This window comes from Sinocyclocheilus rhinocerous, unplaced genomic scaffold, assembly GCF_001515625.1.
Source record: "Sinocyclocheilus rhinocerous isolate Xijiao unplaced genomic scaffold, SAMN03320098_v1.1 scaffold260, whole genome shotgun sequence".
NCBI classification, from domain to species: Eukaryota; Metazoa; Chordata; class Actinopteri; order Cypriniformes; family Cyprinidae; genus Sinocyclocheilus; species Sinocyclocheilus rhinocerous.
The window spans coordinates 553,454-576,252 of record NW_015637541.1 but is presented as its reverse complement, the minus strand read 5'-3'; the positions used below and the strand labels follow the sequence as shown (position 1 = coordinate 576,252).

Below are 22,799 nucleotides of genomic sequence, written 5' to 3'. Positions count from 1 at the left end.
TGACCATTTTGAAACCCTAACACTTCTTTTCCATGTACATTTTCCATCATGATTTTCCCATTGCCGGTGATTTTGGGTCTTTCAGGATCAGCATTCTGAATGAATCATCCATGAAATCTTAAGACTTATTGTAGGCATGTGTCCAGGCGTATGACTGATGATGTCATTTGCTGGTGGCCATGTGGGTTGACAGGATGCTCATTATAATTGTAATTATGCGAGAGGAGGGGCGTGGCTTTACAGAGCTCCACCTGCTCCTCTTCTGAGTGACTAGAGGTCTTTAGCACTCGCTTTTTATGTTTATGAGTCACTATCTTTTATTAAATACTGTAAAAGCAGATGTTGTTCGATAATAACCAAACCACATGATCTGAATTTCAGGTTTTTTAGTCTGAACTCCCACAAGCTTCCAGTGAGCTGTGAAGAGATTTACCACCACATTTGTTTTTTTATGCATCGTAAAATAATGTTTATCATCAGCGCTGTGGTATTCAATGAAATTTCAGCCTCAAGGAGAATGTTTCCTGTGCAAGGGCGATGGTTTTAAGATACAAACCACAGAGGCTGCTGGAATTGATTCTGAAATTACTGAGCACAGCAGCCCGTGGCAAGAAAAACGCTATGAATGTATCGATAGCTTTTCACTTTTATGTTTGACCTCCTTCCATCACTTCAAAGAGAAAGTTAATCAGGACTTTTAGCATCTCAAGTTAGCTAAATAAATGTGGGGAAAATGATAGGTTTGAAATTACATTAATTAGAAATGATCTGTTTTTAAAACAAGGCATCCAAACTATCACCATCATTATTGGCAGATTTTGTTTTAAATATCAGTCCAGTATGAAGTCGTATGCATCCTGCACAACAATCATTTATCTTCATATTAAATATGTTACGTCCCCTTCATATTTGATGAGTCTTTGATCATGACAAGATGATCACTGACAGATGGTGCAGTTATTGGCTTACAGTTTGTTTATATAATTACTTTCAGCTGATCATTAGGATTTGAGAGCTCATCTTATGTAACTGATCGTTTCTCAGTAGTTGTAAATCCAGCAGCACCAACAACACACTTCTACTAAGAGTCAATTGCCTTCTCTAGGCTGTCGCCATAGATTAGTGTTAGTCTAGTTATTGTTTTCTAGTGATACCTGGTATTTGATATACCAAAGCTATGTCCTATTGCAATGCCTGTGATTTTGTTTGTGATCTAGTGATTCCAAATCCATAAGACATTGTTTCTTTGGCTGAATGCAAATGGAGATATTTTGCAGAATGTCCAAGCTGTTCCTTTCAATACGGCAAAAGTGGATTCCAGTGCAACTAACATTGCATTAATGGCATACATGTCTTCATTTCATATATTCCTGGGAATTGAACCCATGACTTGCCGTTGCTGGCTTTATGTGAAATTCACACTCCAAAATGGACAAAAAGCCCCATAAAGTGGTTAATTTGAAGTCTTCTGAGGTCGAGATACAGCATTAAAATTAAGTCCATAGATTTTGATGTGCCAGGCTTGAGTATGTACAAGAATAAATAATCATTAAAATTAAAATTTTTGGGGTAAACTATTCTGTTAAATACAGTAAACCAATAGAGCATGGAGCTAGGGAAAACTGATTAAATGTATATTTGAATCCAGTGTCATTTGCTTTTGATGAAAGCATCTGCCAAGCACATAAAATGTAGATGCAGTCTTGACTATACAGTGTCAAATGAACATGTTGATTAATGTCTCTGATCCATTGTTTTGTCAGATAAATTAATCTCCAGAGGCATTAGTGTAAATGTCATGAATTCACATGTTACATAAATAGATTTTCACTTAATTGCTTTTATTAGGTGTGTGACTATAGGTGTTTGTGTGTGTGTGAGTGTATTCTTTTTTCTCACACAGAAAGTGTAAGTCATCATGCTCATGTTTAGAGAGAGTTCTGATTAAAGCTGGGAATACTACAGCTGTCAGCAGAGGATTTATCTGATAGTATTAATGTGGACAGGAATTGTGGGATGTCAAACCACTGGAACATCTGCACTCGCTATTTTTGTATACTATATACTCTATCTCTCAGACTCTACCCAGTTTTATCAAATGAAAGTATGCTATTGTTGTTGTTCAGGTAATTCAAAATGAGAAAGTATTGCGTTTAAATACTTTATATATCTGTATTTTTAAGGAAGATACAAAGACCTTCACTCAGTTCCTAGTATCTGAATCATGCTGAATGTTTACTTAAGATGCCATATTTGTTTCACATTTAAACGGAAGTGACCCATAGCTGTTCAAAACATTCAGTGAGAGTACAGAAGAGCTGTCTGTGAATCCTCTTCTTATCACTGTATTGATTTTCTTGTGTTGGATGTATGATTATCAAGTGATTTAAAAATTGTTGATGCTACATTATAGGTTCTTCAGATCAGTGTATTGGCAGCAAAGCACTCCTAGGTTCTTTAAAGCAAGACAGTGCAAGGTGGAATAGCTGTGGTTTGGAGACAGCAAGCATGAGGCACAGAACGGAAGAGAGAGGAATGTTAGGGAGCACTCGACTTTAGTGCAGGGAAAATAAAAAAAAGAGCCGCCGCTTGAGAAGAGTGGGTTGGCCCCTGCCGTCCGGTATGATTTGGTCTCATGCTGATCAGGGAGGAGAAGGCAATGAATAAACAAGAGAGTTTACTGCCTGGGAAAAACTGAAGACTCAGCATGCTGCCCTAACCTCACCATGATGGATGGATGGATATGGATGGATGGATGGATGGATGGTCCAGTGGCCCGATCCGTTGATCAGACTGCAGGAATGTGAATAATTTAGATGTTTTTGCTGTGCCCTATAGTAGCAGAGCGTGTTATGCAAGAGACAACTTTAATTGCCTCAGCACACTGATGAGATGTTATTATCGCTGCGCTTTGTTTGTGTTCTTCTAAATAGTCATCCAAACAAGTATTTGGACAAATGTCATTTCCCCCAGGATAACCCCCTATCCTACTCACTGCTTTTCTTTCACTTTTGTGTGTGTTAATTACAGGCACAAGGAAGTGTGTGTCACTGTGTTTGTATTTTTCTGTGCGTTTATGTCTATGTGATCGGGAGAACTAAATTAACTAAATAGAGCATACATGTTTGCTGTGTCATCTGACGCACTGGAAGTCACACAAAGGAAGGATAGTTTAAACCTCTTTTTAAATGTTTTTCACTTAGTTTGGCTATCTTTCTAAATTATCTGCTGGTTATAGAGGCTGATTTAAACTCTCAGGTCTCAAAGCAATTAACTGTTGCCATTCTAAGTATTTCACTGAAGTAACTGCAGGCCATTCACTTCCACTCCGCTCTGAGCTGTGAGGTTCGGTTGTGTGTGTTTCTTTAGTGCTTGGTTGAATGCATATGTTGCTGCAGAGCTTACTTGACAGGATTTCAGGTTCCCCACAGCATCATCGACAGAGAGAGAGATAGAGATAGAGAGAGAGAACAGGAGAGGGGGAGGAGAAAGAGAGAGGAAGGAAAGACGAGAAATATGGGACTAGTGTGGAATTACTGACATATTTATGTGATGCTTGTAAGCCGACTTAAGGTTTGCCTCTGGTGCACAGCAGAAAAGAACAGACTAAAAGCAAACACACATACACACACTCACACACACCTATGTGACTGAGAATCCAAGCAAAATATCAGAGTTAGCAAACACTGAATCAATGTTTGGAGCGATTTAGTGAAACACAGTTTAAACTGATTCTTAGAAATGAATTGAACTTTAAACTCTGCCATTATTCTGACTTCGTGAAGTAACAGAAACGTGACTTATTTGCAACGTGTCAAACAGAGGGGTCATTTAAAATAGATTGAGGACACAAAACGCTGGCTAAAACAGGTCGCTCTCTTTTGCTTTCATTTTGTGCAATCGCTCAGACTAAAAGCAGGACAGAGAAACTAAAGATGACCTTAACTTTAGACTGAGAGGACAGATAGATAGATAGATAGATGATATCTGCCTTAACTTGCTGCTATGCCCCCATGACGATGACGAACACTCCTGATTGGCTGTGTGGGCTGTGGCCTTCAGGGATGCCGCGCTGTGATTGGCTGAGTCCAGAGAGACCATGCTGTTGCCACAGAAAAGAGGATTTGATATTAACAGAACAGTGAGTGACATTTGCTTTGGACACTCAAGGCATCTGCCATTGTGAGCTCAATCGTTCAGCCCGTTTTCTTCTATTGTTTTTAGGATGACGATCGTACAGCGAGACGAGCGACTGACAAGATAATAAGGATCACAGTCATAGCGGTGGAGAACATTGCTATTGACATCTTGAGTGTTTTGGCTGTTGCTAAGAAACTCGTTGAGTCACTGCAGATAGTTTGGGTACATGATGAATGCTGAGAATAGGAGACACATCCTGACTGACTGGTTGTAGGCGGTGTTTGTTATTTACTCCTCCCACCCAATGGAGGAAAGTCACGGACACCTGTCAGAAAGTTTGATGTGTCACTTGTTTTGTGAGAGTTTTGTGGTTTCTTGCACATTAGCACTCAGTGAGCTCCATTTTAAGGCATCATAGCTAACAAGTGAATGGTATCTTATGCTGCCTTCTAAGATATGAAGCTCCCAATGCAGGTTTGGGAGGAGCCTAATCATCCAGTCCTGTCAATCACCGCTATGACCGTATATAAGCAGCAGTCATTGGTCCGTTCCAGTGACAATTCTTCCGGCATCCCTCCACCACCCCTTCTCCTCCTCTAAATTCCTCTCTTTTTCCTCCACACCTTACCATCAATGGGAGGGGAGGGTGTTCTTACTCAGAGCTCGAGCCGAGCCTCGGGTTCGAGCCTCCTTCACAGACAGCAAGCCAAGTTCGTTTTCCATTATCCATTATCAGCAGGGCTGAATGGGCAGGCGAATTCGTGAAACCTATATTTGGCCAGATTGCAACATAGCATCCCAGAATCCCCGGTGACAACCTCAGTGAAAAAAAAATGCATCAATATACTCATTCATCAGTACTGAAAAGTATGAAATGGTTAAAACGAATTAAAATGAACTATTTTACATATACACACACAAATAGATAGATAGATAGATAGATAGATAGATAGACACTTGTGAGGTTCTATTTCGGTTAGCATGCTGTCTCAAAAGGTAGCTTCCCAAAGTCAGCAAGGACCTGAAAGGTCTTTTGGTTAATGAAAGAATCAAGCACTTAAACTCAAAAGCTACTTTGTCTCTCCAAGTGCTTTATAAATAATGGAGTTACTGGATCTCCATTTCTTTCTGAGATTCAGTCTTTTATCTGTAAAGGGGAAAACACATTGTGATGTACATAAACCCCAACATTATTATAGAGTACATAAAAAGCTAATTTGCTTTTCTTTTGTGCTGTTAACTTCCATTACACTGCCCTGACATGAATGAAAATGACCCACAGGATCAGAGAGGAAGATAATTTCCTGTTCCTGACCTAGTGAGTAACTGAGCATGCTCTTTTCTTCTCTGTGGCATAAAGATTAATTCGGCCGTCCAGTATCTGGACATACTCTATTCAATAACATTAAAAGCTCCTTTGTCCTTTTGTCCTATTCACTTATTTAATTTAGATGAATATTTATTTATTTCTCTATCCTAGATAAAGATGCTGTGGGATATTACGGCGATAGCCAGTGTGCGGTCCACCCCCACTGTTTATGAGACATCAATCTAAAATGTTATTGCAGGTCGGAAAGGCTTAAGGATTCAAACCTGATAGATAGATCATATTATTCCCTATCAATCTGCACTGAATCCGCCTGTGTTCCAAAATGGAGATAAATTACGCAACTCACCGATCACAAGCTGTTGTTCTTTTAAAGAAGTTTGCTTCATTAAATCTATTATTATAATCTGATCACACCAGGCGGTCTAATGATCAACCCCACACAAAGACGTGTTGTCAGATTAATTTTGAAACCCCAGCTCAGATTCCTATTCCTAATCCAGATCGAGCCTGTGGATTATTTTGCAGGGATTTTGGCAGCACAAGGTAGTCTAATGGGAGTTTTGGAATGGAAACATACTCCTAGATTTTACCTCTCACTTTCGTCAGTCATTGTTGCTGGTTGGCATGGATTGGGATCCATATTTGGAAGCTGCTATACAATATTGATGTTATCCAGCTGGTGGTGTACAGCCAGGGCAGCAGTCAGATGTTGTTTCTACTTGACAGGGAGAAAAATAACGCTTACCCAACAACACATTCATGCTTTTATAACATTATTTCGTAAATTGTTTTGCACAAACCATGTAGGTTAAATATCCTTAGTTTATTTAGGCTATTTTATTGCCAGATTTGGTGTAGAAACTATTTTCTCTCAGAAATTGCTAGTAAATTTCACAATTAATTACAAAAAGTAAAACATAGTGAACTAAATGTGGGAGACTGAAATAATATTTTATTGTAAAACATACTAAGAACGAAAACATCAAAGTAGGCACCACCACAGCTCCAGAGATAGAGAAGTATTTAATTATGTTCTCACCACAGGTGACGTTTCGAGCTTAAACGCTCTTCATCAGACTAAAACATACTCCAATAAAATTCTGAAGCACGCTGCAAACTGCTACAGCAAGCACTAGTCATGCTGCATTCACGCCATATCGTAATTACCGTAATTTCGAGATGACAGCACGTGACATTCTATTCGGAGCTGTTCACGCCCTCGGACTCGGAATTATGCTTTTCTGAGTTAGACCCATCGGACTGCGCCATCTAGAGTTTCATGCCAGAACTCTGTATTTATAATGTTACAAACGATTTCTGTTCTAAATAAACCCTGTTCTTTTGAACTATCTCCTGAAAAAATTTATAATGGGTTTGCACAAAAATGTCAAGCAGCACAGCTGTTTTAAACATTGATTATAAGAAGAGATGTTTTTTGATCAGCAAATCAGCATATTAGATAGATTTCTGAAGAATCATGTGACACTGAAGACTGGAGTAATGATGCTGAAAATTCAGCTTTGCCATCACAGCAATAAATTACATTTTAAAATAGATTAAAATAGAAAACTGTTATTTTAAATTGTAATAATATTTACAGTTACACTTATCTCCTGCTTTGCTCGCTATACACAAAGGCTTCAAAAACAAAGCAGTATGAGAAGAAGAAAATGGAGTAGCAGGAATATTCAGTTGAGTAGTGAACAGACTGTGAGTGAGGGGAGATGTTAATTATTCATATCATTAAGCCATCCAGGACACCGCAGAGTTAACGGTGAACTAGAGTGGGATTAATCTGACGTCTCTCTCTCACACACACACGACAAAAAGAAAAAGCCCAAACTGAGAGAGCAAGGCAATTTAAGACCAGGGAGACAAAATGGAAAGAGAGAGGCACATTCTGGCTGATTTACTGCTCTAGTCAATTATGTGCCTGGACTCCAGCAATGCATTTGTGCAGCCAACTGCAAAATATTCAAGCGCTCTGTAATTAGTGAGTGATGTCTGCCATTGATTTAACAGTAAACAACGCACATTATGGTTCTTCCCAGCGAGAGCTCAGACTGAAAGTTTTGAGGGATTTGAAGCATCTTGCAATTTTCGGTGTCTTCTGATCAGCTGAAAGGATTCTGTGACAGTCTATAGGGTTTGTTGCTCTTTCAAAAGCTCAGGAGACTTGGATTTCTGAGTTAAGTTTCTTTAGGTTATCAATTCTGCCTCAGGTGTTTCTCCAAATATTCATTATGAGCAATAAAAATAGACACAGATAAGACAACTGACATGAAGTAAGTAGGGCCCTATAATTTCCGTGATGCAGAAAACGCAGATGGAATCACGGAATCCAGTCATAAAATCAGAATTTAATGTATAACACGTAATGTCACGGATGGCAGATTTTGGATGGATACATCAAAAGTAGGTCAGTACACTTAAATGAAAACTTGATGTGGACTTGTGTCTGTGAATATTAAACCGCAAAAATACCATTTAAAATGAATCCTTGAGTCCTCTCTCTGTGAATGAATGGTGCAGAGCATAACATAAATATAGTCATAAAATCAGAATTTAATGTATAACACGTAATGTCACGGATGGCAGATTTTGGATGGATACATCAAAAGTAGGTCAGTACACTTAAATGAAAACTTGATGTGGACTTGTGTCTGTGAATATTAAACCGCAAAAATACCATTTAAAATGAATCCATGAGTCCTCTCTCTCTGTGTGAATGAATGGTGCAGAGCATAACATAAATATAACCTCTAGAACTGCTCTGAGATTCACTTCATGAGCATTTTACCGTTTCTTTTGAGAAAAACTATTGTCATATCTTATGACTATTGACTATAATGACTATAATAAAAACTTAATGTAATGAGAGCACTACCATAAACACAGTATTTCTGAAAAAAAAACTAAAAAAAACTAAAAAAAAAAAAAAACAAACAAAAAAAATGCTTTTGATCATTATTATTAATAATATTTAATGAAACCATTAAAATGGAATCTCAAAAATTAAAGACAGAATTGGGAAAAAAATAAAACTGAATTTGAGAAAAAAAAACAACAACATTTCATAGGGCCTTAAAAATGTTTTTTTTTTTATTATTAAACTATTAATATATTGCTGTTTAATATTGTAAGTTTCATGATTTCAATTAATTATACATGCTTTTTGATGAATAAGATTTAACCATAGAGTCTAGAAAAATAATAGAATCCAGAAAATTTAAACTGGAAAAACAGAATTTTGGAAAAAATAAAATGGATTTCATAGAGCTCTAATTAAAAGTATAGAGGTACAACATTAATGTGAATAGTATAGTTCAAATAATTTGGTCTCAGATGAATTTGATGTGAAATGTTGAGCCCGGTCTCATGAAAATGCGTATAAATAGTACGCCAAATAAAAACGAAAACTCGTGGTATTGATACGCAAAAATGGACTTTGGCGTGCATATGATACGCACATGTTTGGCGTGCATATAATATGCAGTTTTCGCGTGCATATGATACGAAATTTGTTGGCATGCATATGATACGCAGTTTTCGCATACATATGATACGCATCTACCCCACAACCCTAATCCTACCCATCGCGTAGCATATACACGCCAAAGTCCATTTTTGCGTATCAATACCACGAGTTTTCGTTTTTATTTGGCGTACTATTTATACGCACTTTCATGAGATCGGGTTGGAAATGTTCATATTTAGATCTCTCACTTTTGATTGTGAGTTTTGTATCTTGGCGAATCTGAGCACAGTTGAGACATTTTTGAGATGTCTTATTGTGGATTATTAAAACTGCTGTTTTTTTTTTCTATACGTATGAGAAATATCCAAAAGTGTCCATTTGCTGTTTATTTAATTGTGTTGCTGTCAAGAAGAAGCAACTGAGACATTAAAGATTTTTTTTTTTTAATGTTCTTTCCTATTGGCGGCCAGCAATGTCTGTTTTTAACTTTGTCAGCATGTTTGGGGAGAAAATTGCATACGCTTGTGTGTATGTGTGCTTGTGTAGAGTGTGTAAAAACTAAAGTTTGACTGCAGAACTGCTGAATAATCCAGAAGGTGGTTGAGAATATGTCCCATTAAGTCAGAAAAGCTGAGGTGTTAAATGAAACTGTCAGCACTCGCTCCCAGCTCGACTTTAACCTCTGAACAAGCGTGAATGAGAGTCAAATAAAATCACGTTTTCAAATCACATTTTTAAGACTCAGTGTAAGTTATCCTTTACAGAAAATGTGAAATGTATTATTTACTTATTAATACATGTCTGGTTATCAGTGCAAAAAAAAAAATGTTTTCATAATGTTTCATCAAAATGTAATGCGTTCCTCTGCATCTGAAATTCATTTTCTTTTTTACCAATGGCACTATAGGCAGGGGAAAATATCATATTTTATTAAGTCCCGTCCTACTTTATTTCCCTCTAATATTCTGTTTCAGCTAAATTTGCCACATTACCTAAGCCTTTATCCAACTGAAGATGGTTTAAATTATGAAGTTTATTTATCCTTTGTAAGAGGCTGTGGAGGCTCTGGTGATCTAGAATACGTTTTTACTCCATCTGTCTATGATTTCAGTCACTTTTGTTCTGAAATGCTCATCTGACCCTCAAGCTTTGGTCTCTTCTAGAGGATGTTCTGTTTGAAAAGTCATTTTTGAACTGCTTCTTGTGAAGAATGTTGACTGAGGTTTCGCCTGCAGCGTAACTTGTATGAATTTCATTCAGCTGTTGAACACAAAAGAAGATATTTTGAAGAATGTTGGTAACCAAGCAGTTGCTGGTAGCTGTTGACTTCAATAGCATGGAGAAAAAGAAAAATAAGTTAATGGCTACCGTCAACATTCTTCTAAATATCTTCTTTTGTGTTCAACAGCTGAAAGAAATTTACACAGGTTTGGAACAACTTGAGGGCGAGTAAATGATAAAAGGATTGTCATTTTTAGGTGAACTATCTCTTTAGAAGAGAACTAGCACACCTTGACAGTACGCTAATGGTGATTATTAAAGCTGCATACACATAAACAGATGGTAATATATCAGATTCCTGTCAGACAGGACTTCATTGTGTCTGTGTGACAACATGGCCGCCCTGTGTCATTATGTGTAGGATCTGGAACATAAACAGCACAGGCAGCAGCGAGGACATCTGTCTTCTTTTTCCAGCTGATGTTGTTGTACGGTATCTGCCGCCCACACAGCGCTGTCAGTGAAGACAGGCCCCGGCCCCAACGACAGGGCCCAGATCGGCTCCCGGTGAAGAGAAATGTGTTCATGACCTGAGTGAATCAGCCACACTGCTATCGACAGCCTCTCGAAATCACATAAAAACACAGAAACACCCTGCTATTCGTTCGTTTTCATGATACAGGCCTGTGAACTGTGTATTCACATTTGCGCATTTTCTCATTGTCGTTTCAAGGGTTCAAATTGGATTTTGAGGCACTGTAAGCCTGTAATTTGATTGTGTATGTTTTTATGCACCCCTGGGGATTTTATGCATCACTCTGGGTTTGGTTGTCATGGCAATTTATTCAGATAATATGTCTGGAGATTTTTCTTTGGTATTGTGGTGAATAGAGCACTGATTTGATAGTCAGCAGGGACCTTTTGACCCCTGTGTGTGTGTGTCTGAGATCATTTCCTGTTGTGTGTGTTTGTGTGTGTGTGTGTGTGTGTGTGTGTGTGTTTTAAGCTGGATATATTCTGGTTGTTTCTCAGTGTTATTTTAGTATTATTTATATAATATTACAGTATTTATTAACAGAATACTTCTCCTAAAAATGAAAATTTGCTGAATTTGCTCACCCTCAAACTGGTGTTGATGAGTTTGTTTCTTAATCAAAACAGATTTGGAGAAATTCAGCATTACATCAGTCGCTCACCAATGAATCCACTGCAGTGAATGGGTGCCGTCAGAATGAGAGTCCAAACAGCTGATAAAAACATCACAAGTAATCCACACAACTTCAGTCTATCAATTAACATCTTATGAAGGGAAAAGCTGCGTGTTTGAATGAAATAAGATTGGTGCAATGAAATATTTGAATGGATTTTCAGAGATATCAAGTAGAAATATCCCATATCTGGCTTTGAATGGAGCACAGACCTCTGACAGATCATCAGTGTTAATTGACCTGAAAGCTCCAGACACAATGGACTAATTAATCAATGTTCTCCGTTCATGAAACTGAGTTGAAGAGGGAGACAAAGAGGAGGAAAGAGAGATAGAGGGTGATGTACACTTTCCATCTGTCGGGTCTCAGGGGTGATGATTCACTGTAGCTCTGAAATCACCTGTCTGCTCATCTCAATATGGCTGCCGTGCACACTGTCATGTTTCACACACTGTCCAAACACTTTACAAAATTAGCCTCTGGTGCGCACCGCCTGTGTGAATGACAGATTTTGGCATAATAGCAGCACACACACGTACACCCACTAATGCTGGAGGTATGACGTATATACCATTCAATGCTAGAAATGTGTCAGCTGCTAGAGACTCTGCTGGACCGTTTATATTAGAGTCATGTTTTGAGTCATGTTTTTCATTTTAAGTGCTAATGGGAAGCTGTTTGTGTAATGATGGCGCACTTTTCTTTTGGTAAGGATAATTTTACCTTTCGATTTGTGTCCATCAACTAAAAAATAAAACATTTATTCATAAAAAAATGAGATGCATTTCCTTAAATTTTTGAAATTTTAATAAAAATACAAATTGAATGGTTATTTAATATATTTGTAAATAATTTAATCAATCATTTTGAGGTTTAATTTTCATAAAAAAAAATAGGTGTACAATAGCAATCCAAAATTTGGGGTCAGTAAAAGTTTATTTTTTTAATGTTTTTTTAATGTTCAGCAAGGCTGCATTTATGTGATCAAAAATACAGTAATATTGTGAATTATTATAATTTAAAATAACTTTTTGTAATTTAATATATTTTAAAATGTAATTTATTCTTGTGATGCAAAGTCTTCAGTGTCACGTGATCCTTCAGAAATCATTCTAATGTGCTGATTTGCTGCTCAAGAAACATTTATTATTAATAATAATTTCTTATAATTATGCTTCATATTTCGGTGGAAAGAATGAATAATTTTTTCAGGATTTTTTGATAAATAGAAAGTTGAAAAACAACATTTATTTGCTATATAATTCTTTTGTAACATTATGAAAATCCTGTCATGTGATTGATGCATCCTTGCTGAATAAAAATATTAATTTAAAAAAAATTGTACTGACTTTTGAACTTTTTTATAGCTTGTGTTGTAATTTAAATTTTAGTTAAATTTTTTGTAATTTTGATGTGTTTTTTTATGATTTAAGTCTTGATATAGTTTATTCTTTTCTGTTTTGGTGTTAGTTACTTTAGTACAGTTAAACTAAATAATAATAATAGTATGTGTGTGTCTGTATACATATATTGTCACAATACACTTTAGAGGAACGAGGAGACGCTGGAGAATACTTTCACAAGACTTTAATTCCATGAACCAAGGCAGACGAACACAGGAAGACGTTTAACAGCGGACAGAGAACTAGGGACTGGGAACACTTTAAATACACCGAACAGGGAGATGGGATGACAAGACACACCTGGGATAAATGGAAATAAACATGGGAAACACCTGGGAAGAAATCAACTTAATCGGGGCAGGAACAGGAAACTAACCAAATAAGGGCATGGGAAGGCACATGGGGAGCAGGACACACACAAGTGGTGTCTGGGAGGTCCACGGAGCGATGGTAGTTGGCCCCGAGCCAGAACAGCTGATTGAGGATGGCGTCCTCTAACGCCGTCACCTCCGCGAGCTTGCAGAACTCCCGGGCGTACTCGTAGAAGGGGAGATCGAGGCGAGCTAGGGCGGCGACGCGAGCGGCTATTTCCATCGCCGCGGGGGGGAAAATCCAGGAAACAAGAACTTTCAAAAAGGCGGGGAAAAACAAACGCGAGGAAAAAGTCGCCGCTCACTTTCGGTTTTGGGTCCGCTGTTCTGTCACAATACACTTTAGAGGAACGAGGAGACGCTGGAGAATACTTTCACAAGACTTTAATTCCATGAACCAAGGCAGACGAACACAGGAAGACGTTTAACAGCGGACAGAGAACTAGGGACTGGGAACAATTTAAATACACCGAACAGGAAGATGGGATGACAAGACACACCTGGGATCAATGGAAATAAACATGGGAAACACCTGGGAAGAAATCAACTTAATTAATCAGGGCAGGAACAGGAAACTAACCAAATAAGGGCATGGGAAGGCACATGGGGAGCAGGACACACAAAACATGGAACAGAGTCTGACATATATACTGTATATAATTTACATTTATTATTTCATTATTTTGTTTCGAGTAATAAGTCATTTTTTTAATGGTTTTAGGTTTAGCTACCTATAATAACCCTGCATACCGTCCAGCTCTATACCCACCTTCACGTCACTCTGTTGACAGGTTTTAAGATGGACTTTATTAAATATCTTGTGCACCCTATCCAGCTCAGTAGATCTGTCGATACACAGAAGGGCTTTACCTGCAATCCAGCATTATTAAACTCACCCATTCTGTATTATCCAGAGGATATACTTGATCCATAACAGGAAGATTTTTTGTGCATCTGTCTAGCTGTTTCTAATCTCCAGGCATGAGTTTTATTACCACAGCATTGCCCTTTTGGGCCCCTTGGGAAGGCAGAGTTCCTGCTCTCTGCTTGCGTCCTGTTGTCTGTTAATGTCATATTTGCACTCAGTAATTCATCACTCTCTTATCAAGGCTCCTCATTGGATCTCGGCCTCATTCATCAGACCAACCGCCCCTGACCTTGCCGTATTTTCCCCTTTTTAGATAATATTTCTGTGCAGCTCAACTATTTATGTGCTGTCAAATATTTATTGAATAGCAGGCTAGAGAGTGTGAATGTTAATGCCAGTTGATCTAAGCAATCGATAATATCTAATTTAACAAGATCATGTAAAATACTACATGTTGCTGTGGAGACTTTAAAACTAGTGTTGATTTGATGCACACTAAATGCCACACCAGTGATGTTGAGTGCGAAGAATAATGGGATTTGGATGTATTTGATTTCCTAATATTTTTGTAAAAGTCCATTTTCTCCTATAAAACACCATCCTTTCATTAGCTGCATTTGCTAAGGTTAACATCACTGTTATTACTGAAAAAAGGAGAGACCTGAGTCATATCTAGGGAACAGAATATGTGAGAGCTCTTTTGACATGAGCTAGTAATCAACTAGCTCAAATCAAAGCCTTTGCAGTGCCCTAGCAACTGCATAAGAACATGCTAAAAACTCATGGTAGCATGTTTAGCATGTGTTAGTGTCACATGTTTTCTTCAGAAAATGTAAAAGATTATTTTCTTAATATGTTGATAATTAAAAATCACAAACACATCCTCATTGTTCTGTTTTTGATTCTTTGGTGAGTGTTGATATGGTGTGATTTTATGTTAGCAGCTTTAAAGGGGTCATATGATGCTGCTAAACTCTATGCCCCGCCTTTCTGAAACGTGGCGATTTTTACAAAGCTCATCGGTCTGAAATGCGAGGTATGCTGTGATTGGCCAGCCCAAGAGCTTGTAACACTCCAAAGAGAAAGGAAAAATTTTAATCGCATCATATGACCCCTTTAATAGCTAGTGCTGCTGTAAACACAACCTTTCAGTCAAAGGTGTCGAGCAGCATGGACTGGCCTTTTTCTGTCTCTGGTCTTGTGTCTATTTCTTTTTTCCTCCAAAATACTGGATTGTAACATCCACTTTTTAAAATGAAGTCCCATCCTTTATTTTTAATCTATGAATATCCTGTTTTACTCACAAATGTGATGGGCGCTTTCTAAACAACATTTCTGAATCTTTTGTTTCGAATCAGTGGTTTGTTTTGTTTCAGATCAGTGGTTTGTTTTGTTTCGAATCAGTGGTTTGTTTTGTTTAGAATCAGTGGTTTGTTTTGTTTCGAATCAGTGGTTTGTTTTGGTTTGAATCTGTGGTTTGTTTTGGTTTGAATCACTTATTTTTTTGAATCAGTGGTTTGGTTTGTTTTGGTTTGAATCAGTGGTTTGTTTTGTTTCAAATCAGTGGTTTGTTTTGATTTGAATCAGTGGTTTGTTTTGGCTTGAATCAGTGGCTTGTTTTGGTTTGAATCAGTGGTTTGTTTTGTTTCAAATCAGTGGTTTGTTTTGATTTGAATCAGTGGTTTGTTTTGGTTTGAATCAGTGGCTTGTTTTGGTTTGAATCTGGTTTGTTTTGTTTCAAATCAGTGTTTTTTTTTTTGGTCTGAATCAGTGGTTTGTTTTGTTTCAAATCAGTGGTATGTTTTGTTTTGAATCAGTGTTTTGGTTAGAATCAGTGGCTCGTTTTGTTTTGAATCAGTGATTTGTTTTGGTTCAAATCAGTGTTTTTTTTTTTTTTGGTTCGAATCAGTGGTTTGTTTTGTTTTGAATCAGTGGTTTGTTTTGATTTGAATCAGTGGTTTGTTTTGGTTTGAATCAGTGGCTTGTTTTGGTTTGAATCTGGTTTGTTTTGTTTCAAATCAGTGTTTTTTTTTTTGGTCTGAATCAGTGGTTTGTTTTGTTTCAAATCAGTGGTATGTTTTGTTTTGAATCAGTGTTTTGGTTAGAATCAGTGGCTCGTTTTGTTTTGAATCAGTGATTTGTTTTGGTTCAAATCAGTGTTTTTTCTTTTTTGGTTCAAATCAGTTGCTTGTTTTGTTTTGAATCAGTGGTTTGTTTTGTTTCGAATCAGTGATTTGTTTTGGTCCGAATCAGTGGTTTGACTTGGTGCTTTTTTACATCATGCTATATCAAACCTCGCTTTCGAACCGCTGTATTGCATTTATCTTGTGAACCCATTAACAAGCGTGATGGTTTTTAACTGATATCGGGCCCATTTTAGGCTATAATGTATTGAATTTTAATGACATTTTTGAATACTTGCACATGTGTAATACAAAAAAAATAATAAAATGATACTTAATTGACCTAGTTTGCCAAGCCCTGCCTAAAAACACACAAAACTAATTTTTACAAAACCTTCATATTTATTTGGTATTTTAATTATTTAAATATTAAATTTAATAGATTACACTTTCATGAAAACATTTGCAATTGGTTTGTAAAAGGTGCCAATGCCATACATGTTTTCGTGGCATTTACACGTTTTGACCAGCAGGTACCTCCAGCCTGTGGTGTTTCAAGCGCTTGAAACAGTGAATCATTTAATGAAGCAGTTGAGTTAATGGATTCTGAGTATCGAAAATCTTTGCTTCTTCCATCACTACCGTTCACAGAAGTCAAATTGATAAAATGTGACTTTAAGGGGCTGTTTTTATGAAAAACGGTGACATTGTGCATGCATATGTGTTCGCATGATGTTTCTTTACAAAGTGACATCGCCATCTACTGGCCTGGCATGCAGAGTACATAATATTTTTTTTTGTCATTTTTGCGGATCCATGTGACGGGAGATCTTTTAGACAACGATGGCATCTGTACGCAAAACTTTTCAAAAATGCAAAGGAAAAACATTTCGTTGGAATACCATGCACAAAATGACTGACTATATTATCTGTTTTGATGAACAACGGCAGATAGGGGAGCATTTGAGTGTGTTATTTTTTCAATTCTGTTTGGTGTCGCTTGTGATACAGAAAATTGCTTACAGCAACTCCTCAGTATTTCAAGATTTTGTATTTCATTAGCATACTGTGTATGATAAAAATCTGTGTGCCATCAGTTGAAATCTGTTCAAGGATGTTCTCACCGACGGCTGTGTGTCTCCTGAACCGAGTTCTGTTTTGGCTAAATCAGTTTTGAGAGTTAATTTGTTTTCTATACAATTATTGGTTTGCCGCCACAGTAACAGACTGGCAAAATGTTCGAATCAATCGCTCTGGTTTGAAGGAAGCGATACAAAACAAATGAGGACATCGCAAGATTCATTACTCATGAGTGCTGCATTTATATATAAAATGTTTTTAATCTTTGGAGGTATTGAAATATAAAAAAGCACATTCCTTTGATTAAATGTGGAAAACTGTCATTTTTAAATTAGTGGCAAAGCTGAATCTGTGAAAGACGTTCCCTTGCGATATCGGCTGTATGAAGTATGTGTGGTAAAGCAGCAAAATAATCACTCCTCTAATGCTGGTTGCTTGTTTTTATAAGAAGCCTCTGTATTGATCAGAAGTTTACACTGTTATTAGAACATTAGAACTGACTTCAGACTGCAAATAATAATGAGTGAAAATAGTAATTAAGGAGTGGAACCTGCAAATTACTGAAGCAGGAGCTATTTAAGATGGAACTTTAAGCATCATCCCTCTCTCACTCTTTTCTTTGGATCATTCTTTTCACCGTATTGACTCGTTTTAATCAATAATATGAAGGTTATCATTAAGCTGCTCGGTATCCCATAATGCTTGATGTCTCCGAGCAGACTGCAGAAGCAGCAGTGCAGGTTTGTGTGCTTCAGCGGTTGCTGTGAAAAGGAAATGAATGCGGTGCTGTTAATGTCAGTCATTTGACAAACACACGTGAGCTGTAGGCAGTCCTCATGCCATTTACACACACAGCTGTAAGCTGCCACTCAAAACCAGCAAGAACATCATAGCAAGTGCTGTTTTCACACATCCAACCATTATCAAATCTGTGTCAAAGGCACAACCATAGATGATGCTTTAGATATTATGCAATATATATATATATATATATATATATATATACTATATATATTTTAGGTATATAATAAAATATTTTTTTAGTAAAAATATTATACTTTTTAAAACTTTTTCAGGATTCTTTGATGAATACTGTATAAAGTTCATTGAACAGCATTTATTTGAAATAGAATTTGTTTGTGACATTATAAATCTATACTGTCACTTTTTATCATTTTAATGCATCCTTTCTAAATAAAAGTATTAACAAACATATATAATAAATATTGGGGTCTGTAAGATTTTTTTTAAATAAAGATTTTTTAAAAATGTACTATTACTATTACAATTTTTTTAAGTCAAATTTTTATTTATTATTGGTAATATCGAAATATCACTACTTCTAAATTTATATCGCTTCATAAATTTATCTTAATATTTTTTTCTTTACATTGACACCAAGTAAAAGCAGTAATAATAGCCTATAAATAAATTTTAAAATCTCATACCGTTAAAATGACACATATTGCTGTGCATCCATATGGATTGATCCCTTTGTTACAGCTGGCTGATATGAAGTCTGGAAAACACTAATGAATATTTAACGCCTATATCCACAGGGCTTCAGTATCTTTAAAAGGCAGGGTGCACAGCGCTTACCAAAAGCTCCTCTTCATCCCTTGGGGAAAAAAAAAATAACAGGAAACAGAGCAGGCTGAAGAAATAATCAACACAAATTAGCATACTGTCTTTGACTCCTGGATGACACTGACTATTCTTGGAAAGCCTGTTCTAATGCATAGATCCTCAGTGTGCTGAGAGCCGTTATATCCACAGGGCAGGGGCTTTGAGACAGAATGAAGATGGTAGATGTGAAAAGAGAAAAAAAGAGTGTTGTTTATCATCTCAGCTTTCTCTCTTTTAGCACATATCATTATCTGCCAAAAAACATCTTGAGAAACCAAGTCATTTTGAGATGAAATGAGCTTTACGGAACAAAAAGCAAATATCTTACTACCTCAGTATCAAATTCTTGCTATATTTATTCACTCAGTTTTTAATCATGATTCCTAATTCCTGTGTTTCAGGTATTTATGAACAGACGTTTCTTATATAACTGCAGTGCTCCAGTCCTGGATGTGAAGATTGCCTTTTGTCAGGTGTGTGTTCCATACAGGTAAATTAAAAGGTAGAGTATTCATTCACTTCCATTCTGTCCGTCATTCTTATGGATGTGTCATTGTCTAAAACAAATATTGGGGACAGCATGTCTGAGCCCTTGAGGAAGATGTACAGCTTACAGGATCAATTCCTTGCAGCATTCCAAGCCATTCAGACTTGGGTTTCCCAAAGTGCATTAAGGACATCTTAAGATCACTTTAAATATGCATGCAAGTGTTTTCTAAAATCAATGCGGTCATACAGATGCATCATTCAAATTAAAAGCACTTAAAGGAAAAAATATATTCTGAATCGTTTACTCACCCTTGTGTGTGTGTGTTTTTTTTTTTCGCTTGGGAAAGTGACTTTTGTTTTTTTATTGTATAATGACTTAAATTTCAGTATGTGGAACACAAAAGAAGATATTTAGAAAATGTCTAATTTCTATTTTTTTTTTTTGCACTCCATTAAGTTTCATTGAATAGACAAAAATGACATAAGGGTGAGTAAATAGTGATTTTAAGTGAACTATCCCTTTAAATTTAATTTATAGACGTACATCTTCCTTAAGGAGCTCTAGATTGACTCACTTGTGACAATATGACAATATAACTTTGTTGACCTGATTTATATTGTAACATTTGTATTGTAACAAGGTTGCAAAAGATAATTGTAACTTTTTTCCTCACAATTATGAATTGCAAAACATAAACTCGCAATTCTAAGAAAAAAAATGTCTGAATATTCAATTTTTTCCCTCACAATTCTGAGTTTACAGCTTGAAAAAAAAGGTAATTGTGAATTTATATCTCACAATTCTGACTTTTCTTCTCAGGACGGTGGGAAAAAAGTTGCAGTTACCCCTTTTGTTTTTTTTATCCAATGGCCCAACAAGCTTCCTTAGACATTCATACTGTATATCAGAATATAATAATGATGCCTGGTTCACAGGTCAAGAGGGCAGTAGGTGGAGTTGACTAGCAGATAATAAATTCACTCGGTTAACAAAAGGTTGTAGGTTCATATCCCAGAAGGATCGATCCGTGAATAAACACTGTGTCCTTGAGTGAGACACCTAACCTCTGTGAACTCCACAGGGACTGTCACTGTAGTAAGTGTACTGGTGGTCACTTCAGATAAATGACTAAATGACAACTGACTCCTGAACCAAGTGTGTTTCATATCCCTAAAAGTGTATCCGCTCTGTTGGGAAACAGGAGACTTGACTCTGAATGGATTCCAGTAGATTTTGATGCTAGCATGTTGCTAAGCTAACAACACAATATTCTGAAATACATAAATACATGCCTACATTAATATTGGGTCAAATAGTCCGTTTTTAACTTTTTGTTTTTGTTTTAAGGAATTAATAAATCCAGTCTTCAGTCTTGCACGATCCATCAGAAATCATTCTAATATGCTGATTCGGTATTCAAGAAACATTTCTTATTATTGTCAATGTTGAAAACAGTTTTTGCTGCTTAATATTTTTGTGGAAACTGTACTGGTGGTCACTTCAGATAAATGACTAAATGACAACTGACTCCTGAACCAAGTGTGTTTCATATCCCTAAAAGTGTATCCGCTCTGTTGGGAAACAGGAGACTTGACTCTGAATGGATTCCAGTAGATTTTGATGCTAGCATGTTGCTAAGCTAACAACACAATATTCTGAAATACATAAATACATGCCTACATTAATATTGGGTCAAATAGTCCGTTTTTAACTTTTTGTTTTTGTTTTAAGGAATTAATAAATCCAGTCTTCAGTCTTGCACGATCCATCAGAAATCATTCTAATATGCTGATTCGGTATTCAAGAAACATTTCTTATTATTGTCAATGTTGAAAACAGTTTTTGCTGCTTAATATTTTTGTGGAAACTGTCATACACTACCATTCAATTGTTTAGGGTAACTAAGATAAAAAAATTAAAAAAAATCTGCAAGAATGCATGATCAAAAGTGACAGTAAAGGCATTTATAATGTTAAATAAAGATTTTAATTAAGTGCTATTAAATATTTAATTAAAATTACAAGACTTGTTAATATGTATCATGATTTCTACAAAAATATTAGACAGAAAAAAAACTTGACATTGATGATAATAAGAGCTATTATTAGTAATTGAGTACCAATAATAATTGAGCAGGAAATCAGTATATTAGAATGATTTCTGAAGGATCATGTGACACTGAAGACTACATTTTTACATTTCTATTAGAATAGAAAACAGTTATTATAAAATGTAATAGTATTTTACAATAATACTGTTTTACTGTATTTTTAAGTATATGCAGCGTTGGTGAGCATAAGAGACATAAATCTTAATTAGTCCAAACTTTTGACCTGTAGTGTATGAGTTAATGCGTATAAAAAATTACATAAATTATATTTTTATTGAGTAAAAAATTACAATGTTAATATTTCTGTATGCTATTAATTTCTCATCCTATTTAACGTTTCTGCCTTATAATGCCGTCTAGGTAGGAAGCTCAACAGGTTTTGGAATGGAACTAGTTTCATCACAATAATCAAACCAAACCAAAGCATTCTATGTGCTCAATCCTTAATAAAAGGCCACAATTACCACAAATCTGAGCTCATTAGCTTCAAATTAACCCAGTCAGATTTATAAGGGGCCACTGCAGTGAGAAGTGACTCCCATGATGAAGATAGACTTTATGAAGCACGTACAGTACACACACGCATATATGCATATTACTCTCTCTCTCACTAATTACCATTTAGCTTGTGAAATTATGTGGACAGCTTCCTCTCTTGGTATGGCCACGAATATATTCAGTATGTGACAGTTAGTACAATCGATTACACCGCTGGCCCTTGTGCCAATGCTGGCATGAGCTCTAGAATGAAGAGAGCTCTCATAACCATGACCGTTTAACTTAATATAGTCTTATATGAGATCTTCAGCCAAGCACAGATAAAATAGTCTTCCCTCTAGTAGAGAAACTAAAATGATATGGGTTTGTATATACACTATTTTGTATCCCCTGCAACTTTATTTATATCTCACAATTGCCACACAATTATGTGAAATAAAGTTGCAGTTGGGAGACATAAAGTTGCTGCTGTGAGCTATAAAGCCACTTTGTGAAATATAAGTCACAATGGTGTCACATTTGTGACTTAAATGTTACTTTATATCTCAAAATGAGACTTTACGTCTCAAAATAGCAGGACCATTATAGTTAACTAAAACTGAAAGTAAAAAATGTTACTTGAAATAAAATAAAATATAAAAAAACTTTTATTTCAGGTACTTCCCAACACATTTTTCAGGTAAATAATATAGTTTTTATTTATTTATTTATTTAGTTGTTTATTTATTTATTTATCCAGTTTTATTTTTTTATCTTATGACAGTAGTAAGTAGTATATATATATATATATATATATATATATGTGTGTGTGTGTGTGTGTGTGTGTGTGTATATATATATATATATATATATA

The 22,799-nt window shown here is 36.1% G+C and overlaps 1 protein-coding gene across 7 annotated transcripts in view; it reads left to right on the top strand.

Annotated features, from left to right (window-relative positions):
* Positions 1-22,799, top strand: part of LOC107749009 (mitogen-activated protein kinase 10-like) — a 67,591-nt gene that overhangs the window by 3,519 nt on the left and 41,273 nt on the right. For 5 of the 7 annotated variants that reach the window (XM_016564047.1, XM_016564048.1, XM_016564052.1 and 2 more), the window contains one exon: positions 19,250-19,321. In XM_016564047.1, the coding sequence (XP_016419533.1) occupies positions 19,250-19,321 (72 nt within the window). Of the gene's footprint in view, positions 1-19,249; positions 19,351-22,799 lie in introns of all 7 variants that reach the window. The other 2 variants (XM_016564050.1, XM_016564049.1) reach the window with 2 other exon arrangements.